General features: G+C 34.1%; 3 protein-coding genes across 3 annotated transcripts in view; 2 read left to right on the top strand and 1 right to left on the bottom strand.

Moving 5' to 3' along the window:
• The window catches only part of LOC108720260 (zinc finger protein 48), an 11,596-nt gene extending 7,004 nt beyond the window's left edge, over window positions 1-4,592 (top strand). The window contains exons 3-6 of the mRNA XM_018444155.1: window positions 2,865-3,106; window positions 3,406-3,695; window positions 3,825-4,098; window positions 4,180-4,592. Of these exons, the coding sequence (XP_018299657.1) occupies window positions 2,865-3,106; window positions 3,406-3,695; window positions 3,825-4,098; window positions 4,180-4,438 (1,065 nt within the window). The 3' untranslated portion in view covers window positions 4,439-4,592. The remainder of the gene's footprint in view (window positions 1-2,864; window positions 3,107-3,405; window positions 3,696-3,824; window positions 4,099-4,179) is intronic.
• A 5,266-nt stretch (window positions 4,593-9,858) lies between these two features.
• LOC108720269 (Cuticular protein 100A) lies at window positions 9,859-11,383 on the bottom strand. Its single transcript, XM_018444166.1, has 3 exons — window positions 11,338-11,383; window positions 10,800-11,060; window positions 9,859-10,468 (listed from the first exon to the last, which is right to left on the bottom strand). Exons 1-3 carry the CDS (start codon window positions 11,350-11,352, stop codon window positions 9,902-9,904), a joined length of 843 nt encoding a protein of 280 aa, XP_018299668.1. The 5' UTR covers window positions 11,353-11,383; the 3' UTR covers window positions 9,859-9,901.
• A 6,639-nt stretch (window positions 11,384-18,022) lies between these two features.
• The window catches only part of LOC108720271 (GATA zinc finger domain-containing protein 10), a 2,247-nt gene continuing 614 nt past the window's right edge, over window positions 18,023-19,655 (top strand). Inside the window, exons 1-3 of the mRNA XM_018444168.1 lie at window positions 18,023-18,103; window positions 18,802-18,904; window positions 19,146-19,654. Of these exons, the coding sequence (XP_018299670.1) occupies window positions 18,092-18,103; window positions 18,802-18,904; window positions 19,146-19,654 (624 nt within the window). The 5' untranslated portion in view covers window positions 18,023-18,091. The remainder of the gene's footprint in view (window positions 18,104-18,801; window positions 18,905-19,145; window position 19,655) is intronic.

Here is a 19,655-nt window from a genome sequence, read left to right as displayed (position 1 = left end):
CTCTCTCTCTCTCTCTCTCTCTCTCTCTCTCGATCGTGTCTCTTCGTACCCGCGCGCGCGTTCACCTCCTCTTCGTCGCACCCTCGGGCTACGCGCCGGCCGCAGTGCATTCCGCGGGGAACCTCCGAACGGCATCGTTTGTATCACGCGTTGCTCCGTCCGTGTGTGTCACCGGCAGGAGGCTCTTGCCTTCTTTCTCGCTGTTCCTTCTTCCCACCCTCGTCGTCTTCACACACGCACACGTCGTTCCCTTTCTCTCTCTCTCTCTCTCTCTCTGTCTACCTACCTTCGTCAAGCCCTCTTTTTTTCTTTCTCCCCCTTCACCTGCGGTTCCGTCTTTCTTTCCTCTCTTCTTCTCTCCGAATCCAACGGCGAGACGTCTCCCCGACCGTCTCGCGCTTATCCCCTCCGCGCGCTGTCGGCTGCTTTTTTTTCGCCTCTTTGTCCTTGCATCCTCCCGCGCCGGGAATCGGCGGCGGCTGCGGTGGCTGCCAGCGTCGTGACTCTCTCTCTCTGATCGCTTCGTGAACCGCGATATTCCTTCGAACGCGTAGCGAAAAGCACAAAAAGCGCCATAAGCTCTTCGCGTGCAAAGCTCGCGCGGATGCGCATGCCAGTGTTAACGTTTGTATATCGAGTGAACTGTCTCGCCGAAGCGTGCCAGTTATCGTTACTCCGGCGCGTCCGAAGTGATACGAGTGTAAGACCTCAACCCCTCCGAAAATGAACATCAGATTCTCGTCGTCATTATTCCTCCTCCGCCGCACGCGATCGGTGCTGTGATTTAAAAATCTGGATCGCACATGATCTATTTTGAAAAGCCGCCTCTCTTCGATCGTAAGTGTTCTCCCGGTCCTTTGATTTCGAAGCCCAACGGTCTTCTTTGGAACGTGACTTGGTCTCCGTAGTGTGTGGTAAGCGCGTCCAAAAAGACGGTCGCCCATTTCTTTCGTTAAGACGATCGACTAGCACGACAGCTTCTTTCTCCCTGTTTCTCTCTTCCGGGGAACATTCTTTGCTTTTCGATCATTGCACATTCTTATATATTTTTTTTTAGATTTCTTTGCTTAGTGCATTTCGAAATCTTGCAGAAACTCAGAAATTATTCTTGTCTTTTTATAATGATTGATAATCTAGTACCCCCAGTGAGAGAAGGATTGGGCACGAATGAAATCCATTTCAATTTCATTAATCAACGATGACGATTATTTATAGAGCATTCTCCAGAGTCTTTTTCCTGAAACTAGGTCCACAACCTCGCTAAGCCGCAAATCGCAAGAAATTAATTAATAGTCGATTATTTTTTTCATATTCAGTTGTAATTGGTCAATTTCTTATGACTTACGAGTCTCTTATGACTTATTTATTATAGAACAGACATAAGAAACCGTAAGCCGTAAAGCCGTAGGAAATTGACCAATCACAGTGGATTACTTTTCTTATATTCGACTGTAATTGATAAAATTTTATGGTTTTACGGCTTATGACCTCTTAAAGCAAGGTTGTGGACCTAAACTTCCGCACGTAATAACTTTCCTCATTGTCTTTTCCTCTGAAGGACCTTGGAATCGATTGTGTATCTTGAAACAAGATGAAAATTACAAAAGTGAGCAAATTTAATAGGTATTGGCTAGTGAAATTATAAATATTTTAGATGACTTTTTAGTAATTTTATTAACTTTTGTAATTTTTACCTCATTTCAAGATATACAATCGATCCCCTTGACGCATTAGCGTACGCTGTCGTCTGGAGGGGGTTGCTAGAATTCGCGCTTTCACTGTTGATTGTCTCAGAGAAAAATTGAAACATGAATATTATTGATAATATCAAATAAATATTTTAAAATAAGTAGTGTAATAATGTAGTAATATGTTACAATACAAGCTAACGTAATTTCGGAGCACTTATTATTATCAGTCAACGGATTAAATTAAGACTTACGTATATTTGTAAACGTATAATTGTTAATACTTTGCCAAGTTAATTTTGACATTGAGTTTAATATGTTTATTATTTTAGCGTATTATTTTAATACTTTATTGTTTTTTAATGTCGTGATATAATTTATAGTTTCTTTAACTTGTAACTGGAAAATATGGATCTTGATGACCCTAGGATATTTTCTTAATTTTTAAATAATGTAATGATTGAAATAATTTTATATTTCACAATCTTACTCTCTTTTTACAATTTTATTCTATTCATGTAGGTTAATTATCGTACTGTATTTAGACTAAAAAATAAAAATCTTATATAAATTTTAAACAATAAAAATCTTAAATAAATTATTTGAGCACTAAAGATCCAGCTTCGACCATTATGGGTTTTATTTCCTATTAGTTATTTATGCTTGTTTAAGAGTATTGCAATTTTTTTATATGTATAGTATAAAATTTTAAAACTTTTTCTAAAACTAATAAATTTTTGTCTGAAAGATAAGTTCCTTTTACGTTACAAAAAATATGTGTTTTTATTACAGGTTAATGTCTTAAATACTTACAATTAGTAAAATTAACCCTAATTGGTATTCGCGGAATCAATAGACCCGGATATTTTTTCAACTACGATATATAATTTTAAAAATTACATAATCTTATATAATTCTTTATATATCATCTTATATATATATATGTATAATCTTTAGTAAAGATATATTAATTTAAAATACACTAAGCTCGCGTGAACACCAGTTAAGGAAATTTCAGAGCAAATACCGATTAGAATTAATAAAACTGTCACTCACAAGTGAATGATGAGATCTTTATGAATTTTACGTGTCATCCAAATATGGATGACATGGTCAAAATGTTAAATAAGGATTAATTATTGCATGGCGTGTAATCAATCAATGATCCGAATTTAGAGTACGGACAAGGACAAGATGTCAAACGGTGGGCAACAGCAGCAGCATGCAAGTTACGTGGAAACGCACACTGCGGCACACGCGGCACTGCAGCAGCACATGGCTCAGCAAGCTGCTCAGGCGAGATTAACTGGAGCCGGACCACATGCGGCCTCGCAGCCACCGAATCCCACGTTCACCTTACCAGACGATGGGCTCGGTTACGACGATGGAGTAAGGGTGCTGCGTTCTATCGGAACATGGTATATAAAAGGCATTTTGACCTTCTTAAAATTCTTAAAATATATTTCTTCTTAAAATATATGATATTTCTGCGTGAAGATTTAACGATTTACCTTTATAAATGTCGTGGAATAGAAAAGAAATATCAGATTGTATAAAAAGGATTGCTTTCCAAAGCGCTTTCTACAAAATGCCCCTCTAACACTAAAATCTTATTTTATTACATTTTAAGCGTTTTACGTTGGATTTCACATAATTATATTTTTAATCGTTTCCAGAAATTATTGTAGCATAACAGTCATTAGTTCCTACTTCGCAGGTCTTCGGATTACTCTGCCGCAATGCGCCCTAGCATGATGCCGGCATTTCCTGGAGCAGACCAACAGTTTGGAAGTAGAGCACCGGCAGTAAATCAACCATTACGAACAATGACGACAAATAGCGCGAGTGTTCGTCCGGGATCTGTCTCGAAGGCGACTAATACTGGCGAGCCAACGACGAAAGCATTTGCCTGCACTGTTTGCGGCAAGGGACTTGCTCGTAAGGATAAACTCGTCATACACATGCGTATACATACTGGAGAGAAGCCGTATTCCTGTGAAGTGTGCGGTAAGTACGGAAATTATAATTATGGGATACATTATTGGATTTTGTTAATTATTTTTAACCACAGATTATCTTCGATCTGTTTTAAAAAGGAGCAATTGAATGAATAAAAAAACTTGATGCGTGTTGCAGGTAAAGCGTTTGCTCGTCGAGACAAATTGGTTATCCATATGAACAAACTCAGACATAGAACCGGTGTTTCGCCTCTATCAGCGCCTTCAACACCTCGAGTCGATCAACATCAACAGCAACAACAACAGCAGCAGCAGCCACAACAGCAAGCGCAACAGCAACAATCATCTCGCCAAGATACCATTCATAAACTGAAAGAAGAACCAGTGAGTTGGGCTTGTGAACTGTGTGGACGATCATTCGCTACTAGAGAGGAATGGACGCAACACGCTCGGTTAATATTTCTTTATTTTCAATATCAATATATCTAAGTTTTAATGTAATGTCTACAATTAATTTTGATGATCAATCACAGATCTCATTTGGAGGGAATGCCGCCGCAACACGCCGCTCCGTACTTTCCAGGACCTGCCCCGCCGCAATCCTATACCCCCGAGAGGAATTTTTGCTTAGTGTGTCGCGCCGATTTCACGGATAAAGCCGAATTTATGTTTCATATACGTTCGCATTGCGAGCACGGGCAACCGTCGGGTGGTAAACAGAGCGGTGGAGATGCCGCGACGGCTGAGCTCATTGCCAGAGGACTTGTCGATCCTTCCGGATTATGCAGCTAGAATTACTCTTTTCCCTGTCGCTACGTACTGTCGATTCGTGTCTTACCATAGTACAAGTTTTCTGCTCCACCAGAAACTTTCGCATAGGATGTCATGCATATTGTGATTGTAATGATATATATACCAACTTATCGATAATAGATACACAGTAGCATGTTCTATAACGATAATTAATAGCGAATAGCAATGTTAACATATTGATGGATTAGATTGATAATTTTATCAATGTTGATAATCCACTGTGATTAATTTTTTATGTATTTTTATTGTCTCTGAAAGTAAGTAACTTTCATATTAAGTTTAATCATTCCTTTACACTATTTAAAAATTATCAAGAAGGATTATTAATATTTCTAATATTTCTCAAGAAAATAAAAATTTTGGCAATCATTTCGCGACAGATCATTAAAGAAGTAGCAATTTACACACTTTGTAGCAAATACATATCATCAGAGCAGAATTACGTAAAGAAATTATTTTCAAGAATACACTACTGTGTATCTTGACACAAGATAAGATCTACGTTATTGAAAAAAAGAAATTGAGGTACTGACATGATACTAAGTTATAATAAGAATACGAACTATATTGTGTCAGTATTTAAAAATGACTTGATAGTATACGTTCCTACATAGCTAGCTTCTCGCTATTTGTAGGTACTAGTAGACCTATTCTGTAACTTTTTAACGTATAACATGTAACTCTTAATATGTAAGCTTTATTCACGTTACAGTAATTATTTATTTAGTCGCCTTATTTCAATTCTTTTAAAATTCAGCATTATTTAGACATATACTTTTTTATCAATGAATGTACTTTATATATATATATATATATATATAGTAAGATTTTTTATACAGTGTTTCTTAAATATCGCTCACTAACCATATAGCGCTGTTCCTGATAAAAAATTGAGTCGATAAGTAATTAATGAATTAAAGGTATGTCGAAGGAACATAATTTTAATTCTTTTGTGTGAATTTATATACTACGTATGTAGTCCTTTAAAATGCTGAAATGATTTTTCGGTCTTTCTCACACAAAAATTATACAAGCATTTAAGATCCAGCTAGATCGTTTAAGGTAATAAGATTTAAATTTCATTAAAGATTAGCACTGAAAATTCTTCACTGAAGAATATAGCGAGCCGCGAACGTAATTGAATCATTATTATATTCATATAGCGTGAATAAAGCCTGAAAGTGACTAGTTGCATAAAATATACGCATGAAAAGACGATTAATTATATACGATAAAGGATATTATAATGTTACATCTAAATTAGATTTAAATAGTTAGACTTGAAAGTTACAAAATAGGTCTGTAGTAGTACATATTCTCTGATGTACAGGTTTGTTCTCAATGCTATTATATTTTTTTATATGTATATGTATGTTTTTAACTACAACGTTATATACATCTAGAGAATTTATTATTTTGATAGCGTATATATTATTCTCTAATTTTAATTTCAATATCAATGAGAATGAATTATGCTGTCGTTTACAGATTTAATTTGGAAAATTAAGTTTTGTGCAGAATGATTCATCTAATTTAATCAGTTTGAATTACTCTTTTCCTTTATGTGAAAAAAGATCTGAAACAAAAGTTCCATGATTTTAAAGGACATATTAGTCTCTTATATTTTATATCAGAATAATATTTTATAAAAAGAATAAAATTATAAAAAATTTATATATAATAGCATATTTTTTTTAAATATAAAAGGGATTTTTAAATTTTTTTTTGCGATATTATCGTCTGAGTGAGAGATTACCTAACATTAAAGTTGTCAAATTGGATGAATTACTTTGTGTAATTTTACTATACTTATCAATCGTTAACTATTCGCTTACATGTGCTGAGACATGTGAAATTATCGTTATCTAGCGATAGAATACTATACAGACGGAACTTTATAAACTTCCAAAGACAGTGGATCAAATTTATTGTCATCTTATATACGGATCGCTGCTGTACATAAATCTCAGCGATTAATCGTGTCTAGAAGTGAAAAGTTTTTATTATAAACAAATTTCAAACTTTAATTTGAAATGCTTCGAATTTCTTCATTTTTTATTCATATTTCGTGAAGAAATTTTTATAACAAGTATATACAAGTATTTCTCTATACATATTTTTTTATATATTGTATTATTTGAAACGAATACGAAGCATATACTAGTATGCTCAAAGTCTTAATGTCTATTATTAATCGGTTTTTAACGCAAATAGAATTTTTTTATTGTTTTAGATATTTTTTTTACTATGGATACTACGGTATGATTATTCCTTATTATTACGATTTTTGGAATCTTAAGTTCATGTACTTATTCAAGAATATTCGAAGTTTAAACTTAGTTATTATGAATAGGTACGTATTGAGAATGCATAGTAAAGAATTTCTTGTATGATTAATCATACATCATTTATGGATATCTTACGCATGTTCTTTGCGCGTAGAAATGTGGGAAGAAAATTTATTTTTTAATTTTTCTCCCCTGCATTATATCCATGAACGTAATAAGTATAAACTACGCATTTCTATGAAGTTGTCACTATCGTTATAAAAAGTAAGATAGAGCTATTCATACTGCTTTTTTTCTTCAAAGTATCGATTTGAAGAGAGATGTTAATATCAGGGAATGCGCAGTCTATACCCATTGCGTCTGTGATTTTATTTAGATTTCGTACGATGCAAACTCGGAGTATATGTAAATCGGCAAATAATTCCGTTGTTTTATCAAAAGGAAAAATATGTATGTATACGAATGTGCCCATTATTCGCAACGGAAAAATTATTAGCGACAATAATCGAGTACCAGTTTCCGTTACGAACGAATATACGCGTCAACATATTGGCAGACTCAAGCGTTTTAATGTGAATTGCATTGTGAACAAACTATATCTTCCAGAAGAAGCCGATAGAATTCGCTTGTTACAGCGCTTAAAGCTTCCTCTCGTCTCCTTAGAATAGTTCTCTAAGATAAGCCAGTAAAATGCGCTAAGAACGCGAGACTGCCGTGCCTCCTGCCCCACGTACAAATCCGCTTCCGGGTTGTTTTCCATTCGATGATCGTTTTATGAGACGACCGTGCCTCTGCGATGATATAAAAATCAAAAATCGGAGCCTAACGCTGAGCGTATATTTTGTGTAACATAACATTTATAACTAGAGGTATAATTACCGCGACAATAGCGACCTTAGATTATCGTATGCATGACAAGCAATTATGGGTACGTCCCGAGTCTACAGCCGAACTTATATTTTTAGCGTAGTGAGATTAGTAAATAGTTCTACCCGCCATGAGGCCAGTTTTTACTTTATGATGCTCATCTCTGAATTGCGCGCGCTGTACTGTCTTATTGCGCGTATGTTGAGACGAAAGTGCAATCAAATTTAAATCAATGCCTTTGAAGTCAACCACTGTTTGCACTTGAGGAGATAAATAATTAACGTTTGTCTACAAAATCGATAATGTTTAATGTTAATAGTGTTTGATAGAGAACATTAGGAATACTCGAGCCAGCCAGCCATGCGGGTGTAAAAAAAAAATGCAGGTCGATTATACGCTTCAATGTACTGTTTAATGTAAGCGTGAGAGTGTGCGTACACAGGCATTATAACTTGGATTTCTTTATGAAGATTTTTTTTTATATAAAAGAAAGGGGGAGAAAAAGTGAAATGAAAAGTAGGAGCTACGCGCATTCAAGAAAACGCGTAACAGTCTCGCGCATTGAGGATTTGGAAGAATAGACGACGCCTAGTGCCTTTTCTCTGGGATTTATTCACACCGTCATCATTTAAAATTCACGTGTTGGGGAGGCACATCGGCATAAATAAAAAAAAACATTGACATAAGTTAGTTACTTAGGTAAAACGGCGTTTATTTTCATTTTCGTCCTTCTGTTACGAGGAGAGTGAACGTTCGATGCCACACTGCCTCTACAGTAGCTGTTTTAGACTACTTTTATACTGTTGATGTCACGCGCAGCTAATCAGAGTCTGTATATTACTGCCATAATTATATACGAAACGAAATGTATACTCAATATACCTTTATAAATAAAATGCGACTAAAAAAGAACCACGTTGCATTTATTGTCATTGCGTTAATTAATGGATGTTAATCTCTTTGCGTGTAAGATTTACTCGGTGACAAGGACGAACTGGCATCACAACAGTAAAATCGATAATATCGTCAATTCGCATAATGATGTTATAAGGCGTTTAGACTGGCGACAATGTCGGAGTGACCTAGAATATCAGTGGCGTTTGCATTTCTTTCTGCCTACCTAAGGTTGCTGAGTTCCTGTTCGGATGCAGGCGGTTCGCCTTGCCGGATTGTGCCGCGCCCGTGTTACGGCCAACAATAATAATGGCTAGCGAACCGGCTCGACTTCGTTGCATTTTTATTTCCTCGCCCTTCCCGACTCCCTCCCTCGCATTTTCACTCGCGAGCTTGGATAATAAGATAATCGCTCCTTTGTTCCTCCTTTCTTTCGTTTCTGCCAGTAATTTGCTGTCTTTCGTAGAACAAGACACGACGCAACGTTATTTTGACGGTATTTTATAATGGATGGCTGTTTAAATATACATATATGTATTGACTATAAATTAATTTTAATAAAGGAATTTTTATTAGAAAGTATTAGTAACATAAGCACTATTTTATGACGCTTGTAAAATAAAAGAGAAGGAAACACATCTTTTTGATCCATTAACGTAGGAAAATATATCTTTATTTAATATTAAAGTTAAAATTATCTTGTTATGATATTTGTATTAAATAAGTTTAATTACAATTATGAGTTAAATAAAGACATGGTAGAGAATTAATGAATACACTTTTGATATAACATTCCTTGTATAAATATATCCTATATCGGGCGTATCCCACATTTCTTTCAGTATATCGTGGGATTCTCAGTTACAACACTATGGAGAACGCAAAGGTTACCGGATGAAAGTAAGTCGACCCTATGGAGCACGTGATTGTGCTCGTATTTGTACGGGAAATCGCTATGTAAGGTACATCGAGCATTGCACGATGAAATCATTCGATTCTGCAGTTTAAACGTTTTATTCTTCAGATGCGGAGATATATGTGTAGAGATTTGCTTTGTAAGGGAACTCTTATGAAAATACATTTTAGTATATATAAATATTTTACGATGTTTTGATGGATTATTGATGATAAATTTATATAAAAAAAGAAAAATATAATAATTATTATAATCGAGCACGTATGTTATATTTAGAATTAATTTGGAATATGAAATAAGAACAAAAAGAGATCACAACTGATTAAAAAAAAGATATTTTTTAAATAACTCTTAGTTATTAACTTTTTTGACACTCAACCACATTTTTATTTCAAAACTAGAATTCTTTTGTTAAATTAATAGTTAGTCTCATCTCGAATTCGTTATCGCTTCTCACATCATAATAACTCATGTCACTCAACTTTTACTGAACGTATAGGAGAAGCCGTCGGGGGTCCGATTGAAATTGAGCTTTCCCGGCGGATAAAAATTCCGGGGCGCTGCGGCCGGTGTCGTTATCACGTTATGTTGTGGTGCGGGGCGAAGTTGGGGTTGATAGTGTGGCCTCGGTGGCGCATACGAGGGTATACCTTGCAACTCCGAAGGATAGTGATAGCGAGGTGGCGGCTGCGGCTGATATTGCGGTTGAAGCCGCGGTTGAGGCTGTGGTTGAGGCTGCGGTTGAGGCTGCGGTTGAGGTTGCGGTTGAGGTTGCGGTTGAGGCTGCGGTTGATAAACGACAGATTGTAGCTCGTAATCCGGTTGATAACGCTGCGAATACTGTTGAGGAGGTGACGGTTGAGGCCGCGATCGATAAACAGGTTGCGGCTCATAATCCGATTGATAGCGCCGTGGATATTGTTGAGGGGATGGCGGTGCGTAACTCGGAGGGTGGTAATCCGACGGATTATATTGCGCCAACGGTATGTACTCCGGCTGCGGTGGCACTTGCGGGGGTGCGCTAGGAATGTGATCTCCGGTCGCCTGCGAGACAAAGTTCAAGATTAATTTAAAATTCGATTAAAGTTAATGAAATAGAATTGAGTAAACCTGTGCTTTATATTACCGTATGATTAATTTTGCAATAAATTAATGGACTCTTTTTAAACTTTAGATCTAATTTGTTCTGAAATATTTATATATAATATTTTATATAAAAAGTTATATAAAAAAATTAATAAATTATAAATTTAGAAACACAAAATTTAATTATAAAAAATCTAACAAAGATAAATTATAAAATGTTATAATATAAATTTAGCGTCAAAAATTAATGAATAGATTTAATTAGCAAATAAATGTACACTTTACGTACTTGGAATCCGTTCTTTCCTGCTGTATAAGTCACAGTGCGCCTTTCCCCGGTTGGGTCGATGTACGAATATGATCCACGTCGATTACCTTCTATGTCGCTTTCCTCCTTAAATTCTACTCCGTCTTCTTGAGAGTAAGCTGCACCGAATGTGCCATCACCTGCGAGATAACGCGCGTCACTCAAAATCGCCGTTTGATGTGGCGATTGGTAATGAGGTTCTTGGCAGGAGACACCGATAACGATCATACCCAACAAAATAATCTGTGTATGTAAAGGAAATAAAATTGAATATATACAAACGAATTTTTTTGTTCGACGAATTGAGATATCTAAGAATCTAAAAGATGTAAGATACAAAATATTCTTATGTCTTATTATTTAACATATACGTTTTACGACATATATAATCATATTCTGATATATTTCATTAAATTTAATTATATATTTTTGATTATATTTTATATAGAATTCTATTACTATGTGTTAAATGAATGATTTGACAAGAGTGTGGTTTAAGATTAAATGGATATATACTTACGACTATAGGAGTCATGTCGAGGGAATAATGGATTCTTATGCAGCGGGAAGCGCAACAGTGCTCATAGAAGCCAATGAGAGGGGCGTTTTATACGGTAGGTTGGCTCAGGGCGACCCGGCGAAGAGGCCTTGATAGAAACCCGCGCGTCCCAATCACACCCGTCTTCCACCACGCCCTACGAACAATTTCTGTACAAGTTTTTCTAGTCGTTGAAATATCCGCATGATAACTTAGTCTAATATCTTAGCTCGCAAAAAAGTCGAGCAGTTTATACAGAGTTTCCAAAATCCCTGACGTTAATTGACGTGCGAAATGTTCTGCATTTTTATTCTTCTCCAAAGAAATTATGACTATATAATTTAAAAAAATGATATTTTTCCATACATAATTCTCTTAATTATATTATTAACTTGTTTGATGTTCAACTACATTTCTTTATTTAAAAAAAAACATAAATTCTGTTCTTTAATTAATGACGAAGATTTTTCATAGGAAAACTAAAACAGCATAATTTTTTACGACATTGTACTCTATTATTTTTTGTTTTTAAATTTAAATAATGTAAGTATCTATAGATTATGCGAACGTAACAAACTTATACATATATAAAAATCCAATAAAATCAATGTAAATGTGAAAAATCAACACATTGATATCATTTCGATGCGTATATCGCAAATATTTTTATTAAATTATTTAATATTTTTTTAGTATAATTGGCTCGTAGCCCTTCTTTTATTTATTGATTTATTCTTATTGAGCCATATTAATAATTTATTTTTTTAATAACATTTAGGAATGTTCGGATATTATTAAGATTGTCATCATTTAATTATTTTGTTGTATTAATAGGCAAAAAATATAAAATATGGCTTATCTAAATAATTAAAAAAAGTTTATAAAAACTAAAAAGAAATACTAATACAAATTCAAATAAAATACGAAAAAAACATTGCCGATTTAAATAGTCATATATCAAAATTTGTAATATCAATTTTATAAATGCCCTGAACTGAGATTAAAGCTTAAATGCACTTTTGAGAACTTGCAATGCTGAAAACTCAATTGTGAGTCTACAGTAGATTGTACCTTTCGTACTACAGTAGATTATATACCGACTTTTCTGATACTGTTACCGACTTCCAATGGATTATCGGAAGCATAACGGTGATCGTGTCGAAGCTTAGAACATTCTTCAGGGTTGGCGTCGCATACGATCTTCGAAATTATTTTTCTTTCAGAGAGAGGATATCAGTCTTCGTCAAAAAATAAAATGTAAAATTGTCCTTCATCTGCCGTAGTGATTTTTGATTTTACTCATGAATCTATAAATGTTATGATTGCGGTACCCAATGAGTTTTTTATATTCATTACTACATCGTTAAATTAGTTAGAATAGATAGCGATAACTTCAGGAAAATCAAACCGAGTGATTTTAAATGCCTCAACATATATTAACCGCATATATTAACCGCACTCCTGTTAAGCTAGCCCTCCCCACCAGCGATAAATGAATTCTAATACATACCAAAATTAAGGTATTATTGTATGTTAATTATTGTATGTTAATTAGGTGCTAATTAGGTGCTGAAGTACGGAATTAGGTGCTCGAACCGTTTGGCAGGAAAAAAAAACTAATGGGAGGGGGACTAGCTTAATATTAAGTTAGTCCCCCCCAATAAAAAAATCAACATTTATTGCGTAAACAAACAAAACAAATACATCAGAATTAAGTGCTAATTAGGTGTTCCAAGGAATTACTAAAATATTTCGAAAATACATATACAGAATTATATACAAAATTATATACAGAACTTAGGCGTCAGTCGAACAGCGAACAGTCGGTTCACAAGAGAGAAGATACCTCAAAAATTAGATGCTCAGACAAATTTGGTACTAAAATATTTGTTTTTTAGTATTTTGGTACTAAAAAACAAACATTTTAGTACCAAATTTGTTGGAGCATCTAATTGTTTAAGACCACTTCTCTTTTGTGAGCCGACCGCGCAACCTCTCTTTGAGTTCGAATTTCTCCCAAACGGAACGAGCACCTAATTCGGCGCTTGATATCTTTAAATAATACTAAAAAACAAATATTTTTTAGTACCAAATTTGTCTGAGCATCTAATTTTTTAAGGTATCTTCTCCGAGGGGGTAACCACTAGGTGAAATATTGTCCCACAGATTACATGATTTCATATGATTTTATCTGATTACAAATAATTTTTTCCACTACATATGAAGTAATTTGGTAAAATATACGATTTTATTTAATATTATACAATGGTTTCTCGTGGTTTTATATGTAATTATCGGATTGTGCATAGAGATTTCATATAAATTTTATAATGATTTCGAGGACTCTGTCCCACGATTACATTAAGTGGTTACCCCCTCGATCTTCTCTCTTGTGAACCGACTGTTCGCTGTTCGACTGACGCCTAAAGTTCTGTATATAATTCTGTATATGTATTTTCGAAATATTTTAGTAATTCCTTGGAGCATCTAATTAACACTTAATTCTGATGTATTTGTTTTGTTTGTTTACGCAATAAATGTTAATTTTTTTTGGAGGGAGACTAACTTAATATTAAACTAGCCCCCCCCCCCATTAGTTTTTTCTTTCTGCTAAATGGTTTGAGCACCTAATTCCGCACTTCAACACCTTATTAGCACTTAATTTTGGTATGTATTAGAATTTATTTATCGCTGGTGAGGGGGGGGAGGGCTAGCTTAACAGGGGTATTAACTATAGAGTATACTTCGTTTTTTCTCTCATTTTTTTCTCTCTCTCTCTCTCTCTTTCTTATTCGCGTTTTTTCTTATTTCCGATTTTCTTAATAGCTAATAAGTATGGCGAAAGTGCGGATCTTATTGCTCCCGGCCTCGAAATTATCGATTATTTTTCTCGTTTACGATTATATCTATATCTCGTAATCGCAAACGTACAGATTATAAAACTCTTTCAACAGGAGATTGAATATCCTGTTTCGCTTTTTTATTCATCGACGATTTCAAATACTTGATTTTCTTGTACATGCGGATGCGGAATTATTACTCCCCATTAAATACTAATTGACAGTAATATTACATCAATGTTCTAATTTCCTATTCAACAATTAATATAACTGTTACGTACAATATATGTGTGTTATATTACATTTAAGATTTTCGCAATAAGCTTTTGCAATATTTTTGATATTAATAATTTATTAGCATTATTATTAAATTGATATCAATTTGTGATATTATTATTATTATTATTATTATTTCAGCTTCAGTTTATGATTATGTTTCAAGTCCAACAGTAATGATTGGTGTGCTGTTTATTTAATTGAAATTTATATAAGTATTGTATTTATATAATATAAGAATTATTTCTAAAATACAATCGAGGTTGAATCTTGATAATAATAATATTTCCTATATATTACATTATTGTTGAGTGGGAATAAAATGTTCCTGCCAATTTTTACAGCTTTTTATCTTTACCATCTCCTTATAGAAATTTAATACTAATTCAATTAATCACTTAATTATTTTTAGTACAATATTAACAATATTTTTAATACTCAAAATAAGTGATTAATAGTATTAAATTTTTATATTAAGGGTCATGCGTAATGTCTTTCGTTAAATTGAAATGTTTAATATCGTAACTTTCTACATTAGCCATAGGAACATATATTTTGTGGAAGTGAATTGTAGTGAATTAATTCATGCATGTGGTATTTATCGAACGCTGTACATCGTGTATGTACAGCGTGTCGAAATATCGCAAATCGCGGATCATCATTCGAACGGAAGGAAGTGCATTTCTACATTCATGTCCGATAAAGTAAGTTCTCGATCGCGCCGCAATATCAAGCGCCGCAAACACAAGATCTTCCCAGTTGATCGGCCAGGAATAATTGACTTTCTCCGCCCGCTTCCTCCTGTCAAATCCTTCTTTTTCCCGTCTCCCGCCAATCGCACCTTTCGAATCTTATCGCGGCCGCAAGTTTTTCATCGTCTACATCCGCACGTATGGGCATAGGTTAATGACCGTTTCAGATGCCACATGTCGCAACGTTTCGTTTGTAACTTCAGAAAATAACATTAATTTATCGCCGGGAAAAGGAATTAACAAAATTCGTCGAAAAACGCCTGAGATTTTCATGGTTTGGTTTAAACGTGCGTTTCCTTGTCCAGTCTTTACTTAATATTTTCCACAATGATCTTATGCACTGTACCCGTTAATAAATTACTTCTACGCTACCAATTTCTTGAAAGAATTATTTAGCAATCGGAGATTTTTTGTTGTCGAATAAAAAATTCTATTTCTAGAATATGAAGGAAGCTATGTATCTTATTTCAACATTGAACTACTTACTACTAGGATTAATGTATAATATAACATCCATTTCTCATAAGCTCGGTACCAATAACGTAGAGAAATATAAGAGTTTATCGTTTAACATATTATTTATGCACGAAAAACAGCGGAATACGCTGTAGGTATTTATAGAGTTTTAATTTACGAGATTAATAACGTCAGTTCAGTTGGAAGATAATTATCATTGCTCACAAACAGTTACGTTGCACTCTCATCGCATTAGACTATTTGAGTTTCGTGAGCATCACGCGGTCACGTAATTATCTCGCTGTGCGAAAGGTTTTCTTTTTGCGCATCAATATAAAAGCGGCGTGGTTCATTATCCGTGGAATTTATAGATCTAAGCTAAGTAGATTTTTTTTTTCTTCCATTGCTTTTCACCCCTTTAATTTCTAGCTTGGCTATAGATTGCCGGTCTGACGTAGATTGGCAGCATATTATTTAGCGCACCATGGATGGTTTACGCGTCGTAAATTTAATTATATGAAGTTGAGACAGCATAGTTCCTTACAACACACTACTAGGAATAGTTTTTTTTTCAGCTTACTTCAATCGTTTAAACCAGAAAGATCCGTGTTACTTCAAGCTTGATTTATTTATCACAAATTCTTCTATTCTATTATAATTTTTAGTTTAGCCAATTTTCAAATGCATGAAACTTTATATTAGGTACATTAAAGTTTAATGATTGATTTAAAACATTAATAAAAATAATAAACAATAATAATTCACTTTCCTTATTGTTTTTTGGAAATAATAAAATTAATTAGAAATAATAAGTAAATTCATATTGATCTTTTTGGAAAACTAAGGAAACAGTGTACGGAATAAAAAAAATCGTTTTTGTAATTATACATGATGACATTTCTTGATCAGCTAAAAATTAATTTTATTACAAATTCTTTTTTTATAATTATGTCCTTTTCTGCTGTGGAATTACTTAAATTACCATTTCACACCGTTAAATATAAGAAAATACAAATGCACGAAGTAAAAGACATTTTCTAACTTTTTTTCACTTTATGCAATCTTATATTTATTGTATTCCGTTTATAGTTGGGCATTCGCTACGCGCTTTCTTTTTGTTTCTACCTTGTCGTTGCCCTCATTTGAGATAATTTAAGTGCATACACGAACCTTACAGCTCCGCTTTAGTACTTTGAAACGCGGATTTTAGTTTAAAAAAAACACCATACCGACATTTCTTGTTACATCATCGTAACCTCGTTAAAACCTTCGAAATCGCATAAAGTCTAATGATTTCACCATTCTTAAAATCTAAAAAAAATTGTTTCCGAGAACATAAAGTTGAATATGTTCATGTTTAATCCCCTTTTACTCTAATTTGACTTTAATCTTTTTGATTTGATAAGGGAATCTCGCTCATTACGTAAATATACGAATTTAAAAAATATCAGTTGCGGTCAATAAACAAAAAGAATTCATTCCTTTATATGTATAACATTTTATATGTAAAACTTTTCTCGCTATGTCTCTAAAATTTATAAAAACTTTTTTAAAGCATTTTTTGATATTATAATAATTTTTGAGATAACAAAAAAGCTGAAAACTGTTTTACATATAAAATGTAATTACCTAGATGTAATCCTTAAAATCGTTTATTGGTCGCAATTGATAATTTTTAAATTTATCTATTTACGTAACTTATATGTGTATGAAGTTTCATTCAGAATTTGACACTTTACATGGTTTCTTTGTGAGAAAACTCATTTAAATCAATTTTTATTTTCTTAAATTTCTACTTATATTATTTAAAATGTGTATTAACTCTCTACTAAAATCATGTTTTATAATGCTCTTTTATTTATTCTTTTATTTTTTTTATTTCTAATTACTGCTTTTCACTTTTCTTCATATGAATTACAAATGATATTACCAAGATATATCTTATATATGATCTTATCTAATATGTTAGATAGTCTTTTTTTATAAAATTAATAAGTACATTTTTTAAATGCGATAGTTTTATTGTAACGAATAATTCCGCAGATAGAAATTATGCATTGTTCAACCGTAAGGAAAATATATCGTAGACTTTCCTCTTCTGGATTCGCAAATATTCTGAATTCTTGTGGGATCACCTCTGACATAAATAATTCTAGATAGCGTTACACCAATGAGACACATTTTTACGAATGATAATATATCCTCGGGAAGAGGGAGAGTCTTTTGTCGGAGTTCTATCGTTGATAGAGACAGAATTACTCTAAAAGTGGATAGCCACCAGCCGCGTACTCGCGTCACCAATTACGTCGGGGCGACTACGGCTATATAGAAGAGCCACGCCGACTTCGCCGGCTGATTTCTGCGAGTAAACTCGGCGCGACAATCCGTGCACATCTCTCTCCGTACGCAGCCATGAAACTACCAGTGAGTGTTCAAAATATTCTGATTGATTGGCCGCTTCCATTGTGTCGATATTAATATAGTGACAAGAAATATTTCAATATCAAATTTTATTTCGCAGGTCTTTCTGCTGATATGTGAATGTTAAGGGTGAAATATGTTTTTTAATCGGTTTCTTTAATTTCAAGTGTGTGATTGTTGATTATTTTAATATTAGTCTTATTTAATTAAATATACATTACCTTTTAATATAATTTTATCGCATAATTATTCGTGGAACATTTTTTTTACGTTTTTGTACTTTGCACATTGTTAGATATCAAAGAAACAATGATAACTAATTCTTTGAATTAAAAAAAATTTATCATTTTTAACTTTCTCGTATATATCGAAATTTAAATCAATCCATTTCTGTAATTGAATTGTTTAGTTTTAAAATAAACAACGCCCATATTATTATACACTTAGTAATAAACTAAATTTAAGTCAAACTTAATACATTTCTTCAATTAAATTATTTAACTTCATTGTTTTAATTAAATTAACTATATATTGAGTAAGAGTGGCCGATAAGAACTGATTAAAAATAATTTAAATTTAATATAATTTGACATTATAAATTTATCTTTGAAACATTTGTTCAGTTTTATTATTTTTAATTTAAAGCCAGTTGTTATGACATTGCACGATATATCGTGCTATTATTTATTACAAATTTACAGATTCTTTTTATTGCGGTGATATCAATTGCGTGGGTAAAAACGGAAAATGTAGGGAGATCTGTTCGCGCGCCGCAAGAGCAAATCAAGTATGCAGATAGTGACGGTGAGTTTCTTTGATTATTTGCTGTTGAAGATGTACTTCGGAACCTTGGATCCGATGTATCGCAATTAACTGTTACCGCTACTGCTATTGTATGCACGCAAGAATAGATTTTCACATCCCAGATCTTTAGAACAATTCCTTTATAATCCCCGACTAAGGTCAACGTTGCGTAAACAATCAACAGTCGACGACTAGCCTTAATCAATGCCAGAATGACGGAGCGTTTCTTTCGGTGTTGCAGATTCAAGGATTAATTCGGAGTACCTCGCGCTCCAGAGCCAGTTGGCGAACGCTCAGCGGTCTCAGCGTGCTGAGGGCGGCTCGCCCCTTCGTCTTCGACAAGCTCAACAACCGGCCCGGCCTCAGCCTCAACAAACCCAACAGCAGGCCCAAGGTCCGCAGTATTACAGCTACAAACCGTATTCGGCGGTGCCGAGTCACATTAAACAGCTGATTGATTCGGTTTATCAACCACAAGCTCCTTACGTTGATCCTACGTCTTTCATTTACGGCGGCAATTATTTTGCGGCGGCACCGCAGCAACGTGAGCAACCGGCTCCTGCCGCTTCTGAATATCCTCGTGGTGCCTATTTACAACCGACGGAGAGATACCAATCGATCGATCCTCAAAAAGAGCAGCCCAGGTACGAGTACAGCGACAGAAGAGTAGAGCGTCAGGATAGAGTCGCCTATAAGGAAGATTATGAACAACAGCAACAGCAACAGCAACAGCAGGAGCAGCAGCAGCAGC

The sequence above is a fragment of the Mycetomoellerius zeteki genome, unplaced genomic scaffold, assembly GCF_001594055.1.
Source record: "Mycetomoellerius zeteki isolate Tzet28-1 unplaced genomic scaffold, Tzet1.0 scaffold149, whole genome shotgun sequence".
In the NCBI taxonomy this organism is placed as follows: Eukaryota; Metazoa; Arthropoda; class Insecta; order Hymenoptera; family Formicidae; genus Mycetomoellerius; species Mycetomoellerius zeteki.
This window is presented reverse-complemented; position numbering and strand designations above follow the sequence as displayed.

Bases quoted from the DNA above. Each gene is read 5' to 3' on its own strand.
- LOC108720269 (XM_018444166.1), bottom strand. The intron at 10,469-10,799 runs GTACGTAAAGTG...TTTGTCTCGCAG, and splicing joins CAGGAAAGAACGGATTCCAA to GCGACCGGAGATCACATTCC.